We start from the raw sequence: 15,590 nt of genomic DNA, 5'->3' as shown, positions 1-15,590 counted from the left end.
ACAGTTCCACTTCCTTTTTGACTACAAATTAAGCCCTGACAGACAACGTTTGCTCAGTTCACATGCATATTGATCAGTGCTATGTAAACTTATCCTTACCCATTTACATATAGAAAGACTGGGCATGCGTCTCACCCTTTCCCAACACCACAGCATCTATCTACAGAGAAAACTCTAGGACTAAGAAAGGCTTACCAGCATGCCTTTTCTGGTAAGCAAAATAATTAAAGTATAACATTTATGCTGTAGTTTTGATATGTGTGTTGTCTTCGAGTGGTACTATATATTGAATATTGAAAAAAACCAACCCAAAGCAAAGCCTTATACTTAGTTTTATATGATTTCTTGTAGGACAGTGTATGGTAGTCTCAACCAGCCTAAAGTACTAGGAAACAAATTAAAGCTTGAAAGCTATGAAAGTTTCAACTGGCATGTTGAGCAAATAGGAGCAGGGATTTATTTGGCAGCAGCAACTGCTGATCAGTTACTACCAAAGAAAGTTTTAATATGGTAGAACAATTGAGTACATTAAACTCTGAAATTTAATTAAAATGGTGGATTGTACAGGAATTCATGTGCTATTTATTGCAGACTGTACTACTCTGCTTTGGGCAGGTCATGCTTGGAAAAGTAGTTGACAAATGCTTACATAATCAACTTTCCCAGCAAATGCAAAGTATTGCTGCAAATGATAAGCATACACTAACACTTGCATACTACTAAAGGTGACTAAAAATCTGGATTGCTTGTTTCACTAGGCAGAATTACATGAGATGAAGCTGCAGTTTCATTAAGCATTAAGACCCCAAGGGGAAGGAGAGGAGGAGATGCTAGATCAAACATGCATCTTTAGAAAAGGTCTGTATAATTTCCAGCTCTCATTAATGACCCACCCAGTTTGTGAGAAAACACAATGCTACTCTAGGTTCCAAAAAAATTAATCTTAAGATTACAGAACTTAATATTCATAGCTACGATTGCTTAGATTCTTACCTGTGACAGTAAGTTCTGGACTACCACAGCTAAAGCCTCACATTTCTGGTTACTGCTTACAAGGAGCTGCTTCAGTTGCAGAATGATTCCACTTTGTGTCTCACATTTTGTTCTGCTCTGTGCCAACTCGCGAGCTTGCGTCTCATCTGGGAACGTATATGTTGGTGTGCATGGACTTCTCTGATTCGTCTTCTGCTTGTTTTTCTCAACTGTAGGGAAATAAGAAAAAAAATAAAACAATGTCCATGTTGACTACATCTCAAGACATACACTGAAGAGAAAGGAAATATACTTTAACTGCAGCTGCATGGATCATTTATTTTAAAGATTCATATTCCACTGATCCACAAAGCTCCGTGGATTACACTAAAACATACATAAAAGACAGCAGAACAAAGAGTAAAACTAACAAATTAGTCAAACAATCACAAGTCAGAGTTAAACAAGGAATTGTACAGCTAACAAAACAAGCTGAAAGAAATAGTAAAGGATCACAAGTCAAAAGAGACCAAGAGAAGTTCAGTCCGAAAAAACCCACTGAGGTAAGAGGACCTAAGTTATTTCCTGAAACAAAGCAGGTCCCCTCTTGGGATCTAATCTCCTCAGGGAGACAACGCCATAGGGCATGGCCAGCTTTACTGAAAATTCGCTTCTGAGACTGTCAGTTGGGCCTGTTTTCGAGGAGGAATTCTTAGAAAATGCTGCAATGAGAAGTAAGAGATGAAGGCCGGCTGATATTTCCAGACTGATGAAATCAGGGAAGGCGGGACAAGCTCATGAAAGGCCTTAAAAAAATCAAGGCAAGAGTTTTAAACTTTATCATCCAGATAACAGATAAGCAGTTTTCAGCTAGAATAGGCAAGATGTTAAGCAAACAACCACCATAAATTAACTGAGCAGTGGAATTTTGTATTAGCTGATATGCTTGTAGAAAGAAGTTTGGTAAGCCTAGAAACAGACTGGGATAGTCATTGAGAGGACAAAGTGAGAGATTGGCTAATAGTGAAAATCACAGTAGCAAAGAAACAACTTCAGAACACGGAACAGATGGGAGTTTGATCCAATAATTTTATGATGAGTCAATGTGAGGTTGACGTGACAAGTCGTTGAATCAGATTGGTGTGGTCAAATGGATAAATTGATAATTTCATTTTCCTTAGTGTAGACAGATGGATTCAGGACCAGTGGGCTTAAGTCCTGAAACCCCTCTGCCTCTTATTCAGGTACTTTTTTTTTTAAACCTTACTTGAGCTTAGTGCTTACCAGCTGATTAGAGAGAAGTCTTCAGCTGCAGGGGTAGAGGGCATCTGCCATCACAGCCGCTGTCTGCCTCCTGCACCCGCTGCCCTTCAGCTGAGCTAGCAGCTAAAACCCAGCTACCTGACCAAGGCACCTCTGAGGGACCATGGAAAAGCACCTCAGGAATTCTCAACTGGGGGAAGGAACTTTAGGTATCACCACAGAAGAGCAGGACTTTTCCTGATTTTAGAATTTCAAATTTCTCCTTTCAAAAAACTCAAAGCAATCCCAATAGGGAGATGCATTTCCACCATCTGCTGAGTCTGAGAATACTGGCAAGCTGGGGTCACTGCAGGGTTATGTATACTGTGACTTCAGCTTGCTCAGTCTCCATCTGCTGGCAGGGGAGCATAAACCAACTAGTCCTGAGTCAATCTGTCTACACACTAGGAAATAGAAACTTGGTAGGAGCATCGTCTGGCAGAACTCTAGTAAGGAGCATAATTTCAGTTTTCTTAATATTGAGAACCAACTTACTGCATATTTCATCCCTTAATCTTTGTCAGGCAAATCTTTCTAAAGCAAATATTGAAGAAATGGAGAAGAAAAACTGTATATTGTCTGCATTCAGTTTAAAGACACATTCAAGCCAGACAGAACAGAGAGGGGCAAGATAGATATTAAAGAGGGTTGTGGGGAAAGAGGAACCCTGAGGAATATTCTGTTAAAGAGTACAAAACAGATGAGGCATCATCCCCTGATAAAAATGATTTGACAGAAAAAAGGAGAAGCAAGAGCAAACAGTAGCAGAAATACCCAGTGACTCCAAACAACCAATAGTTTATGGCTGAGGGTGTCCAAGGCCAAAGATATATCCATCAAGACTAGAAGATATCTAGTCCCTATATCAAAGCCCTGATGGATACTGTCAAACCAAAAAAGTAGTTGACAATTGTGATGTGGTCAAAATCCAAACTGTGAGCTCTCAAGGAGGTTGTTAGCCTCCAAATATTCTTGCAGCTGGGTATGGACAATTTGTTTTTGATAAATTAGGGCAAAGAGGACATGGGACAGCAATTTGATGGATCTAAGGAATCTAGGTTGGCTTTTTTTTTTTTTTTTTTTTTAACTAGTGTATAGATACCTGCCACTTTTAATAAGGGAGGCACAGATTAGAACCCTCAGATAGAGGTAAAGTTAATCCCTGTAATAAACACTTTGCACAATTCATAAATTGATTCATGACGAAAAAGCAGAATGGCTAAACACAGCACTACATGTTCATGACCCACATAGAAACCTCAGATCCATTAACAAAGCCCTCCTAACCATTCCTTCTGTTAAAACAGCCAGACTGACCCAAGTTAGAGATAGGGCTTTATCATTAGCTGGACCAATACTATGGAACCCCATGCCCTTAGAAATTAGACTACAGAGATTTCAATTTTTTCAAAAAGTTTAAAAACCTGGCTTTTTTTTTTTTACAAAGAAAACGGAGAATAGTGAATATGAAATCCGGCAGCAGAACATCAGCACACAGCACCTCATTGTTCAATATGTGTATCTTATTTAAACAAAATATACATTACAATAGAATTATAAATGTAATTAAGTCTGATAAGCGTGGAAAAGGACAAGATTTATAACACTTTACAAATAGTATTTATTATGAAACTTTGTTACCCGACTTTAATGGCACTTTCTAGAGATAGTACTAACCTATACAATTTACCAACGATGTATTTATGTGCCTCACTGTAAACAGTTGTGATGGTATTCAACTGAACGACAGTATAGAAAAAATTTTAAATACATCAGATCACAGTATTTTAATCAGGGCTGAAGAGCAGAGTTGAATACACACAATTTATCTTTCAAATGACCTAGTATAGAATGACCTTGAGAACAAAAAGACGAGAAGTTGTGCAGGCAGCATGCAAGGAATGTGAGGGAAGCAGGCATATTGGTACATTAGGGGCAAAGCATCCAACTATCTGAGCAATTTTCTTAGAAAACAAGGCAGTAAATATTGCACACAAGGATTGTGAAGCAATTAAGGAATTGCTTGTTGGGGCAGGGAAGTGAGTGAATGATACTAAACTTTGCTGGAGTCTGCAAATCAGATTCAGAGATCTGGGTGGAATACATAACAGTTTTGTCTCTCCCATGGTGTCCTTATAGGCTATTAACCTGTACAGTAAGAGGCAAAGTTGGCATCAGACTTATTCTTTATGCCAGCTGCGTTCAGCGGCCCAAAGTTTGTGTTTTGAAATTCTGAGAGAAGTGAACCATGGGGTGGTTTTATGACATTGGATGAGCAGCAGGGATTTCGTTTGGCTTAGAATATTCAAGGAAGAATGATGGGATCTCTGCCAATGATCGGGTTAGACTTAACATCTTGTACCAGGGCTTGAGCAAGAGCAGGAAGCTGCTGAGAACACAGTAGATCAGTCTCATTCCGTGGTCATCTCAAAATCCTATGAGGAACAATAGCCTTATGGGAATGAAGCCGGATGATTATCATTCAGTAAATTAAGGCATGAATGGTGCAAGGCACATATTAGCTCATACCCAATCACTGTGGACCAAGCTCAGGTCAAGGGTGTGACTGTGTGTGAATAGGAAAATTAATCAGCTGAGTCCACTTGAGGGACTGCATAATGGCCAGAAAGTCCTTGCATGCAAGTATCAGCCTGAGGGTTAAAACCACCCAAGATTATGGCATTCCTGTCAGCTTTAGCAGCTAAGAAACTAATACAGATAATTTAGAAGCTAAGCAACCAGGTGAAGCATAAACTAAACAGAGATCCCCAATTTAGAGGAGAGATCAGAAAGTAATTCTAATAGGGGAATATTCTCAGTATGGACCCAGGATAGCTGCAAAGATTTGGCAAAAATAAGGATCCCATCTTCCCCTTTTTCCAGTGGTTTAAAGACAGGCAGCAATGTACTATTTCAACAAAACAGTGTCAGATGTTAACAGCCAAGACTTGGTCAGGCAAAATACATCACTGGAATCATACTTAAATAGGTCTATCAATACCAGGATTTTTTTTTTCTAATTAGTTCAAGGAGGGAGGTTTCCTAGTAACAAGGTCTCATACATTAAAGCAGTGTTATTCAATTTGTTACTCAATGAATGCACACATTCCAAAATTGTCATTCAAATTTTTACCTAATTTACTTGGAAGTAATTTAAAAAGTGTGAAGAGTTTCAAGAGTTCCAAGCAGCCATAGGACCACATATCTGGTAGCATGAAAATTACATCCAACAGATAAAAGTGTAATAAAATATATCTTGCCATTAGCATACCCACCTGAATATAAAGCAGGACCATTTTAATTTATGTTTTCACATACAAAGAGGACTTTCTCACCATCATTGGCTTAAAACACGGAGAAGGAAACCTCCAGTTTGAGGGCTGCACATGGGTTGGGTTTTCAGGATATCCCTAATATGCATGAGATTTGCATATTACAAATCCTGAAATCCACACTTGTGGGCAGTTTGAGAACTAGGGGCTCAAACTGGCTTAGAGACTTGCTCTCACTGATTTATTTTTCAGAGACTGCTTTTTCATTTTTATCATGTATGATCATTTAGCCATCTAAGAAAATATATTTTTCAGTTTCTTTAATTATATTCCTTTGATATCACAAATACACTGCTTGCATTTCAGTCACGTTTGCCCTTTATATCAACTAAAGATCATGTAACGTTATTCCACCCGTAACTATGTGTTCTTAATGGAAACTATTCCCAGAAGCTGTCAAGCATAATTCAGTATACTGTATTAGATGCTTCTGTCCTTGGCTCTCCCATCTCCCAGAGGATTACTACAGTCTTCATCAATTAATCTTACTTGAGTTTGCTGCAGTATCAAATTCAAGCTACCCTATTAAAGGCAAGTTATGCAGTAAGCAATATATACATACCACTACTGTACCAAACTCAATCTACTCCCAAATAAAAGAGACATACAAATGGTATGGGTATGTTTAAGCTGTAAATTGAAAATTAAGCCTAATAGTCTTGCAACCACCATTCAAATAAAGTAACCATTTAAAAATACATTCTGCCATAGACTAGACCAACCAACCTGAAATTTCTAAGAATCTATGGCAGGAATAGGCAACTTCAATCCTGGAGTGCTACAAACAAGTGTTTTCAGGACATTCACAATATGATATGCATGAGAGATCTGCATACAGTTGAGGCATTGCATACAAATATAACCTCATACATATTCATTGTGATATGGACACCACTGGATATGAAAAAAATTCACATTTATAACTGGTTTGTAGAATTTTTCCAAGGCAACATTTCTACTTGAAAAATCCTCTTATTTATGTACACTATCAAATTACAACATCCTATCCAAAGCCATGAGACTGGCAAACCTTCAGATAAAATAATTTAGTTTTAATTAGAACAAACAGGGTGTGGTGATACAAAATACTGGACACACCTTACATGTGTTATAAGGTATTCAGAAGAAGGCCAAGTGTCCTTACCTTCTCAAGTGTGGTTGGATTTCTCAGATATTTTATTTTAAAACCTCCAACTACAAATCATCCACTCTGGAGATCTCTGGTTTCCAGAAGGTACTTGAAACATGAGTTTGTTTAGCACAAATATACTGTGAAATTCATATTTGTTAACCCATCTTGCTTTCATATTGTCAGGAAATAGTAGAGATTTTACAGCCCCTTAGGAAGGAACAAGTCCTAATAGTCACTCAAAAAGTGACATCTACTGGTTGACTCAGGACATTTGCAGCTCTGGTCTTTACCTCAATCTAAAACCACTAATGGCAAGGCTGAATGGGAAAGAAAATAAATCAGGTAAAAAAAGATCACAAGTAGCATGAAGGTTTATGATACCAAAGCTCCGGTTAGTCCAGGTTTCAATTAAATAGGAGGAAAAGACAGCTGCACACAAAGCACAGGAAAAAAAAAATTAAAATCACTAAATCTTTCTAAAATAGTTCATGAGTGAGAGATCACAAATGCAAGCACATTTTTGTTTGAAAACTCCTTTTCTACTGTTCTTGTAACAATGCATGTTAAGTATATTTTTTCAGGACTTCCAGCGATGATGTCTTCCTGAGCGGTGGTCTATTCTCGATGCTCCTCGGGGGGGTCCATGGCCTTTCAAATGAGAACTTAAACAAATCCCATCTTAATCACACGATATCTCTACTTTGAATTATTGTGAACCTCTGCTGCTTCTCCCCCTACTATTACCCTGTATCATGTCGAGTCGGGGAAGAGGATGACTGTGGTAAGGCATCCAGCTCAGAAGACAAAATGGCAGCCGAGCTCAACACAACACTAGGCGGCATCTGAGATCTTACTCATGGAAATCACCAAAGTGGTGTCGGCTGCACTAAACGACAAATTGCAGAAACTGCAATCACTCGAACTACACAAGTGGGCGAATAAGCAATCCCGAATGATGATAGATGCATGCGTCACACACCAGGAAGAATGACAAGAGCAGGCTGAGGCCAGCATGGAGGCCTTATGCGCAAAACATTTGGAGCTGGAGGAGAAGCTCGATGAGCTGGAAAATCGCTCAATGAGAAACATTCAGGCTGTGGGCTTGCCAGAATCACTGCAAGCAGACTCACTACATCATTGGTTTGAAGTGTGGATGCCCAATGCCCTGGGAATGAAGCGTCAATGTGAGATCCATATTGGTAGAGCGGGCGCATTGATTGGGTCCTCCGGTGGACTCTAATCATAGACCGCAGAAATCTATTGCCTGCTACTTACACTATATGAACAAAAATATCCTCCAAGCATATCGAAAAAGAATTACAGTATGAAGATCACAAAATCGTTCTATTCCCTGATTTTTCCAGAGTAATGGCTGCCCGTAAAGAGATGACACCATACTGCACCCAGCTATTTGATAAAGGGATCCGGTTTGCCCTTCAATTTCCTGCTCGACTGAGAGCGTACTACCACGGAGAAGCCAAAGTTCATGACAAAGGACGAGGCCTGCTCGTTTCTGGAAGGTTTGCAATAGACCTATGAGTGGCAGTCTAGCTTACAAACTTGCATATTCTAGTATCTGTTTTGATGAGGACGCTACCAAGGCCAAGCAGGTCATTTCAAGGGGCCCGATCCATGCAGTTCAGTCTGGCACAGACCACCAGAGCACCTGAGGTTCCTGGCCAGTGTGGACTATTAGGTGGGAGTCTGGCATTGCCACAAGGCCTGGATCAGGGCTCAGAATTCAGGGCTTTGGGCAATATAGTTGCTGTGGGTAATTGGGTGTGTATGAATGTAATACTAAGTGTGAATGGGTCTGTTTGAGTGTGTATGTGATGTGTAGAGGGGCTGTAGATGTTCATGGCTTTTTCTGTAAAAATATTCTAATGGTCTTTCATAGGATACCAATGGCAACGTATTGGAGTCTCTGCTGGGAACTTCTGCTGCCAGAGATCTATGCTGTAGTTTGGTGGAAAATTATACTATTTAATATCTAACTTTACTATTGGATCTCTTAATATAGCAGACAAACTCCCCTGTTAAAAGAAAGAAAATGCTACAATATTTTAAACGCAAAAATGTTGCAGTAGCCTTTTTACAGGAAACACTTATCTGCTGCAGAGCACCAGAAGCTCAAGAGAGTGGGTTGGTCATGTTTATTCCTCCTTCTCCTCCAGTTAATGGGGTGCTGCCATCCTGATAGCCAAGAATCTCTTTTTTACCTGTGAGGGCACAACATTGGATCCAGAAGGTAGATACTTAATTGTGAGGGGAGTCTTGCAGGGGCTCAACGTTTTGCTAGTAAATATTTATGTCCCTAATTCCTACTCACATTTTTTTCTCTCAATTGGCCTCTTGGACTGAGTATACTATAGTAATGGGGTGAAATTTTATCACCACTGATAATCCCACCATAGATTGCAAACCTCCAAAAACTCAAATCCCCCCCCCCCCCAAGAGAATATAGGCATCAGCTATCTATGTAAAGATTTGCAGCTAATTGATGGAGGAGGCGGGTTTCATGCACTACTCTCACTCGGTATATGCCAGATTGGATTATTTACTATTATCGGAAACACTATATTCTATGGTAGAAGATTGTAATATTGACCCTGTAGTTCTCAGACCACAACGCTGTGCTATGCCATCTAGAATTTGCTCCTGATGTCCAGCCCTCCAGGCTGTGGAGAATGTCCCCCTGGCTGCACGACTATCCGCAATTCACTTTATTTCTTAAAGAGAAAAGGGAAGATTACAATTATCTTAATGACAGAGGATGTGGACAGTATTACTTTTTGGAATGCTGCAAAGGCAGTTTTAACAAGGCCATATACTGGCCTACTCTGCATACAAAATAAAATACCAGCAAGACATCCTCGATCTTACAAAAAAAAAACAAAACACTTTTTAAAACAACTGCATACTCAAACTTTGATTCCACAAAAAAGCCAGACAGGAGATTAATGCTCTCCTCACAGCAAAAGCACAGCGCAATGTTGTATTACAAGTTTAAATTATATCAGTGGGGAAACAAATCCGGGATTTAAAAGCAGTAGGGGCCTGCAGGGGCTAATAAAGCATCTTCAGGTGCAATCCGAGTATGTTACTCGAACCCCAGAAATTTTATCCAGTTTCGCTGACTATTTTCAGCGAATTCCCACTTCTGTACTTTCTTCCAATTCGAACAAGGATGCATTTTTTAAAGACTTGACTCTCCCGCATTTCCCCGAAGAGGCCAAACATTTGGTGACCCCTGTTCAGCTGCAAGGGGTGCTTGAAGTTATTTTGAAGTTACCCCTAGCCAAGTCCCCAGGAGCAGACAGATTCACCCAGAGTTCTATAAATTATTAGGACCTCAGATGGCACCAATTATGATCTGCATGTTTCAAGCGGCGCACACTCTGGGCTTATTTGGGGGAAAGCAAAATGTTGCCACCATAGTAATAATTCCCAAACCAGGGAAGAATGTGGAATCACCAGATGGCTATAGGCCTATATTGCTATTGAACCAAGACATAAAAATATTAGCGGCCGTACTGGCAGCATGCTTGAATTTGGTAATACAGCAGGTTAATAACATAAGAACATGCCATACTGGGTCAGACCAAGGGTCCATCAAACCCAGCATCTTGTTTCTAACAGTAGCCAATCCAGGCCATAAGAACCTGGCAAGTACTCGAAAACTAAGTCTATTCCATGTTATTGTTGCTACTAATAGCAGTGGCTATTCGCTAAGTGAACTTAATAGCAGGTAATGGACTTCTCCTCCAAGAACTTATCCAATCCTTTTTTAAACACAGCTATACTAACTGCACTAACCACATCCTCTGGCAAAAAATTCCAGAGTTTAATTGTGCGTTGAGGGAAAAATAACTTTCTCCGATTAGTTTAAAATGTGTCACATGCTAACTTTATGGAGTGCCCCTAGTCTATTATCCGAAAGAGTAAATAACCGATTCACATCTACCCGTTCTAGACCTCATGATTTTTAACACCTCTATCATATCCCCCCCTCAGCAGTCTTCTCCAAGCTGAAAAGTCCTATCCTCTTTAGTCTTTTCTCATAGGGGAGCTGTTCCATTCCCCTTATCATTTTGGTAGCCCTTCTCTGTACCTTCTCCATCGCAATTATATCTTTTTGAGATGCAGTGACCAGAATTGTACACAGTATTCAAGGTGTGGTCTCATGATGGAGCGATATAGAAGCATTATGACATTTTCCGTTTTATTCACCATTCCCTTTCTAATAATTCCCAACATTGTTTGCTTTTTTGACTGCCGCAGCACACTGAACAGACGATGTCAATGTGTTATACGCTATGATGCCTAGATCTTTCTTGGGTGGTAGCACCTAATATGGAACCTAACATTGTGTAACTATAGCATGGGTTGTGCATAAGGCTCAAACTAGATTTATTAAAGGCCACCTTTCAGTGTCCAATTTAAGTCCATTTTGGTCTTGCAGGTTCTCATTCAAAGCAATCCAGATGTGGCTAAAGCATTCGATTGTGAGGAATGGCCTTATCTTTTTTGGTCTCTGGACAGATTTAGTGTTGGGGAAGATTTCATTGCAGAGGTTTGGCTTCTTTATTGCCAACAACAGGCTCGAATCCTGGTCAACGGGGTACTTTCAGATATTTTCCCACTGGGCAGAGGCACCCAACAAGGATGCCCTCTTTCTCCCCTACACTTTGTCCTCTCATTGGAACCATTGGCAGAGAAGGGCAACCAAAAAGGTGGATGGTCTTCATCAAATGACACATGAGGAGAGACTGAAGAATCTAAATATGTAAACCCTGGAGGAAAGGAGGAGCGGGGGGACATGATACAGACTTTCAGATACTTGAAAAGTTTTAATGATCCAAAGTCAACTACAAACCTTTTCCATTGGAAAGAAATCAGAAGAACCAGAGGTCACGATTTAAAACTCCAGGGAGGAAGACTCAGAACCAATGTCAAGAAGTATTTCTTCACGGAGAGGGTGGTGGATGCCTGGAATGCCCTTCTGGAGGAAGTGGGGAAGACCAAAACTGTGAAGGATTTCAAAGGGGCATGGGATAAACACTGTGGATCCATAAAGTCTAGAGGATGTGAATGAAGAGAAGAGGCATGGGGGTGGCTTGCAGGAATGACAGCTACTACCTAATGATTAATACCCTTATTCAATAAACACACACGGTTAATGCGACTCCAACATTGCTCTATGCTTCAACAGCAAGAGGAAATGTGGAAAAAAAGGATTTGCATTCACAAATAAGCAGGGGAGTAGCTTGCTTGTTGCAGTGGTTACTACCCCGAATCAATTGAACCTGATACAACACTTGGAATACATATCCAGCGCAGCTCACTGCTTCAATGGCAGGGTGTAATGAAGAAAAGAGGATTTATATTCAGACAACCACCAACAAGGACTAAATTGCAAAGGCTGGGTAAACAAATAAGCGTGGGAATAGCTTGCTTATTGCAGCTGTTACTACCCCTAATCAATTAAGCTTGATACTTCACTTTGATGCAGCTCCAGCACTACTCTACATCAATGGCAGGGGTGGAAGGTAATTAGAACCAAAAAGTTACTAATAAGGGCCAAGAGTAACAGGTAAGTTTGAGAAAAAAGTGTGAAAGCTTGCTGGGCAGACTGGATGGGCCGTTTGTCTTCTGCAGTCATTTCTATGTAACTTAGACCATTATCAAGGTATTCTATTACAACATCAGTAGGTGAAGTTGGGATTATTCACTGATATGATGCTCTTTATTAGGAACCTGAGGGAAGCGCTAAATGATATATTGCATACTATATCTATGTTTAGCTCTTTTGTGGGCCTTCATTTGAATTATGACAAATCTGAAGCCTTGCCTCTTGACATGTCTCTGCCACTATGGTGGCAGGGTCCCTTCCCCTTGAGCTGGGCTTAATTTTCTATATGTTATTTGGGAATTTGCCTGGATTCCAGGAACATAAAATTATGAGGCAAATATCACCTGTAATCGAAAGATCAAGGCTTCAGCTTAGTCGTTGGAAAGACCTTCCACTATCTTTTTTGGAGCAATGGGCTTGTCAAGATGGTGGTCCTCCCAAGGTTTCTCTTTTGCCTTCAGATGCTCCCAATTGGTCTGAAGGAAAAGGATATTAGAGCTTTTCATTCTATGGTTGGTTCATTCCTTTTGGGGGGGGGGGGGGGGAGTGGGCTAGGGTTAAATTTGATGTACTCAGGCCTGACAAGAAACTGGGTGGAATGCCGCTACCTGACCTACCTGTATACAAAATTGCTTGCCTTGTGTCAAATTCATGATTGGGCTGCAGGACATACCAAATTCAATGTTGAAGGTTTGTTCCAAGACTGGGTTGCCCTTTTGCCCCTCAACCTTCTACACTTACCTCCTACTAGTATAGCCTCAGTGCTCCCCATTCTGTTTTAGCTGACAGCCTATGGCAAGGCGTGGTGATGGTGGCGTCAAGTCAATTGGGTTTAGTTGTTGCGTGTCTCCCTTCATATCCCTTGTGGGTAATAATTTCATACCAGAGAGGATTGGGGTCTTCAAGACATGGGCCAATAAAGGCTTCCACATTCTCTCCCAATGGGTAGATGAGGAAACTAAAGCTTTTTATTTTTTTCAGCAACTAGAAACAGTGGGAGACCCCCCCAAATGCAGTTCTTTGCGTATCTGCAAGGACATCACTATAAATTATCAAACTTGTAAGGGAGACCTTAGTTTATTAGTCATGACTGACATGGAAGACTGACACGCCCCCTAAGTTTAATAAAATTGCAGTTTGGATCATGCAATTGAAGGCCATTCTACCCGACCTACATCTAACCTGTTTGGCCGAAGGGTAGAGGGTTGATTTGGGGAAACCTGTCAGTTGAAATCGTGAAAAAGGCCTTCTTGGGACTTTGGCAGCAGTTACCGTCCACAACCCTGTGAGAGATTCAATTTAAATTGCTGCATAGGGATTATTTGTCATGAACACAGTGGGTTAAAATGCATCTTTGGGGCTCTGACAACTGCCTTAAATGCAATGTCCAAGCGGGGATTCTGTCTTATGTTCACTGGATGTCCTAAATTGAATGGATACTGTACACAAATTCGGGGACGTGGAAAAAAAATACTTGGCAGAGCGGTTCCCTGGTTGGGAGCTTTATTTTACCTGCATGTGTCCAGCGATGGCGCTTCCCTTCCAAGGGGAGGCAGCCAGTTTCTATTGCATTGGTCCTGGCCAAAAAGAGCATTCGGCTCCAATGGAACTCACTCTTTGCCTTCGGTATACAATTGGTGAATTTCAATGCAACAGGATCAGCTGGAATTGCTCTGGAAAAAGGCGATATCATCCTAAGTGCCTGCTCTTGTTGAAGGACTATTGCCTCTTGTGGAAAAGAGCAACCACCCTACTTTAGAAGGCGCTACCATCTTTAGAAGGCGCTACCATCTCAGCCCAATGAGTGAGAGTGTGCAATGGGCTTCAAGCAAATAGTTAATAAGCCTACTCAAAGCTGGTCATACCCTGGATCTTATCCTCATCAACTCAGGATTCAAACACACCACTCCTCCCAAATGTGTCCCCATACCCTGGTCCGACCATACCCTGATCTCCACTACCCTCAAGATGGAAGAAAATCCTTCATAACACCAACTACAATCCACTTTTCAATACAGAAGAACTTGCACCTCAGAGGCACTAAGCGAGCAACTAGCCAAAGATCTCACCAAACTGGGTGTCTCAGACCCGAATTCAGCCTTAGGCTCTTGGCATAGCATCACCGACCTGGTAGCAAACAAACTATGCCCTCTATCGACCAAAACAATCAACCCGGCATTAAAAAACAAACAACCCTGGTTCTCCATAGATCTCCAGAAAATGAAGCAAGACCTTAGACAAAAGGAAAACAAATGGCGCAAGACTCCTTGCCCTAGTACACTTGCGGTCTACAAATCTGCACTACACTCCTACAGGATCTCAACACTACAAACAAAAAAAGATTTTTACGCTCTTAGAATACATGACCTTATATTTGATGCTAAGGCACTATTCTCATATGTAACCGAACTCACCAAAACCACCACGCCACCCATCCCAGACAACCAAGCACAAACTAAAGCCAATGAACTGGCAGTTTTCTTCCAGAACAAAATTTCCAATCTCCTAACACGCCTCCCTGCCAGCTCTACAACCCCTCCCTTGGCCTCCCTCTCATATATGGGAGCATCATTGGAATTCTTTGAACCCACTTCCGCCTCAGACATAGAAACCATTCTGAAAAAAATGAAACCTTCTACTCATCCTTCCGACCATATCCCGACTAAACTGCTTCTATTAGTACCAGACACTATCGCCAAATGTTTGGCCGATATAATTAACTGCTCATTGTCAAGGAATTTACCCAGAAGCGCTAAAACTTGCCACTCTCAAACCACTCCTTAGGAAACCTAACCTGGACACAAAAGACCCTAACAACTTCTGCCCTATCTCTAATCTACCTTTCGTCGCGAAGGTAATGGAAAAAGTAGTCAATGTCCAACTCTCGAACTATCTTGAGGACCACAACATACTTCACAACTCTCAATACGGATTCCGGAAATCGCTAAGCACAGAAACCCTGCTCATCTCCCTTACAGACCATCTCATTATGGGTCTTGATAGGGGAACATCCTTCCTGCTAGTACTACTCGATATCTCGGCGGCCTTTGACACGGTGAACCACTCCATCTTCCTGAACAGACTATCCGACATAGGGATAACAGGAACGGCCCTCAGATGGTTTGAATCCTCTCACCAATAGAGGTTATAAAGTCAAAGTAAACCATAAAGAATCTCCACTCATCAAGCCCTCACTAGGAGTTCCCCAGGGCTCCTCTCT

The 15,590-nt window shown here is 41.0% G+C and overlaps 1 protein-coding gene across 2 annotated transcripts in view; it reads right to left on the bottom strand.

Annotated features, from left to right (window-relative positions):
- The window catches only part of MTUS1 (microtubule associated scaffold protein 1), a 204,265-nt gene that overhangs the window by 133,186 nt on the left and 55,489 nt on the right, over positions 1-15,590 (bottom strand). For both annotated transcript variants that reach the window (XM_029587065.1, XM_029587059.1), the window contains exon 2: positions 994-1,202. In XM_029587065.1, the coding sequence (XP_029442925.1) occupies positions 994-1,202 (209 nt within the window). The remainder of the gene's footprint in view (positions 1-993; positions 1,203-15,590) is intronic.

This window comes from Rhinatrema bivittatum, chromosome 1 (assembly GCF_901001135.1).
Source record: "Rhinatrema bivittatum chromosome 1, aRhiBiv1.1, whole genome shotgun sequence".
Classification (NCBI taxonomy): domain Eukaryota; kingdom Metazoa; phylum Chordata; class Amphibia; order Gymnophiona; family Rhinatrematidae; genus Rhinatrema; species Rhinatrema bivittatum.
Note: the sequence above shows the minus strand (reverse complement) of the source record. Positions and strands in the feature narration are given on the sequence as shown.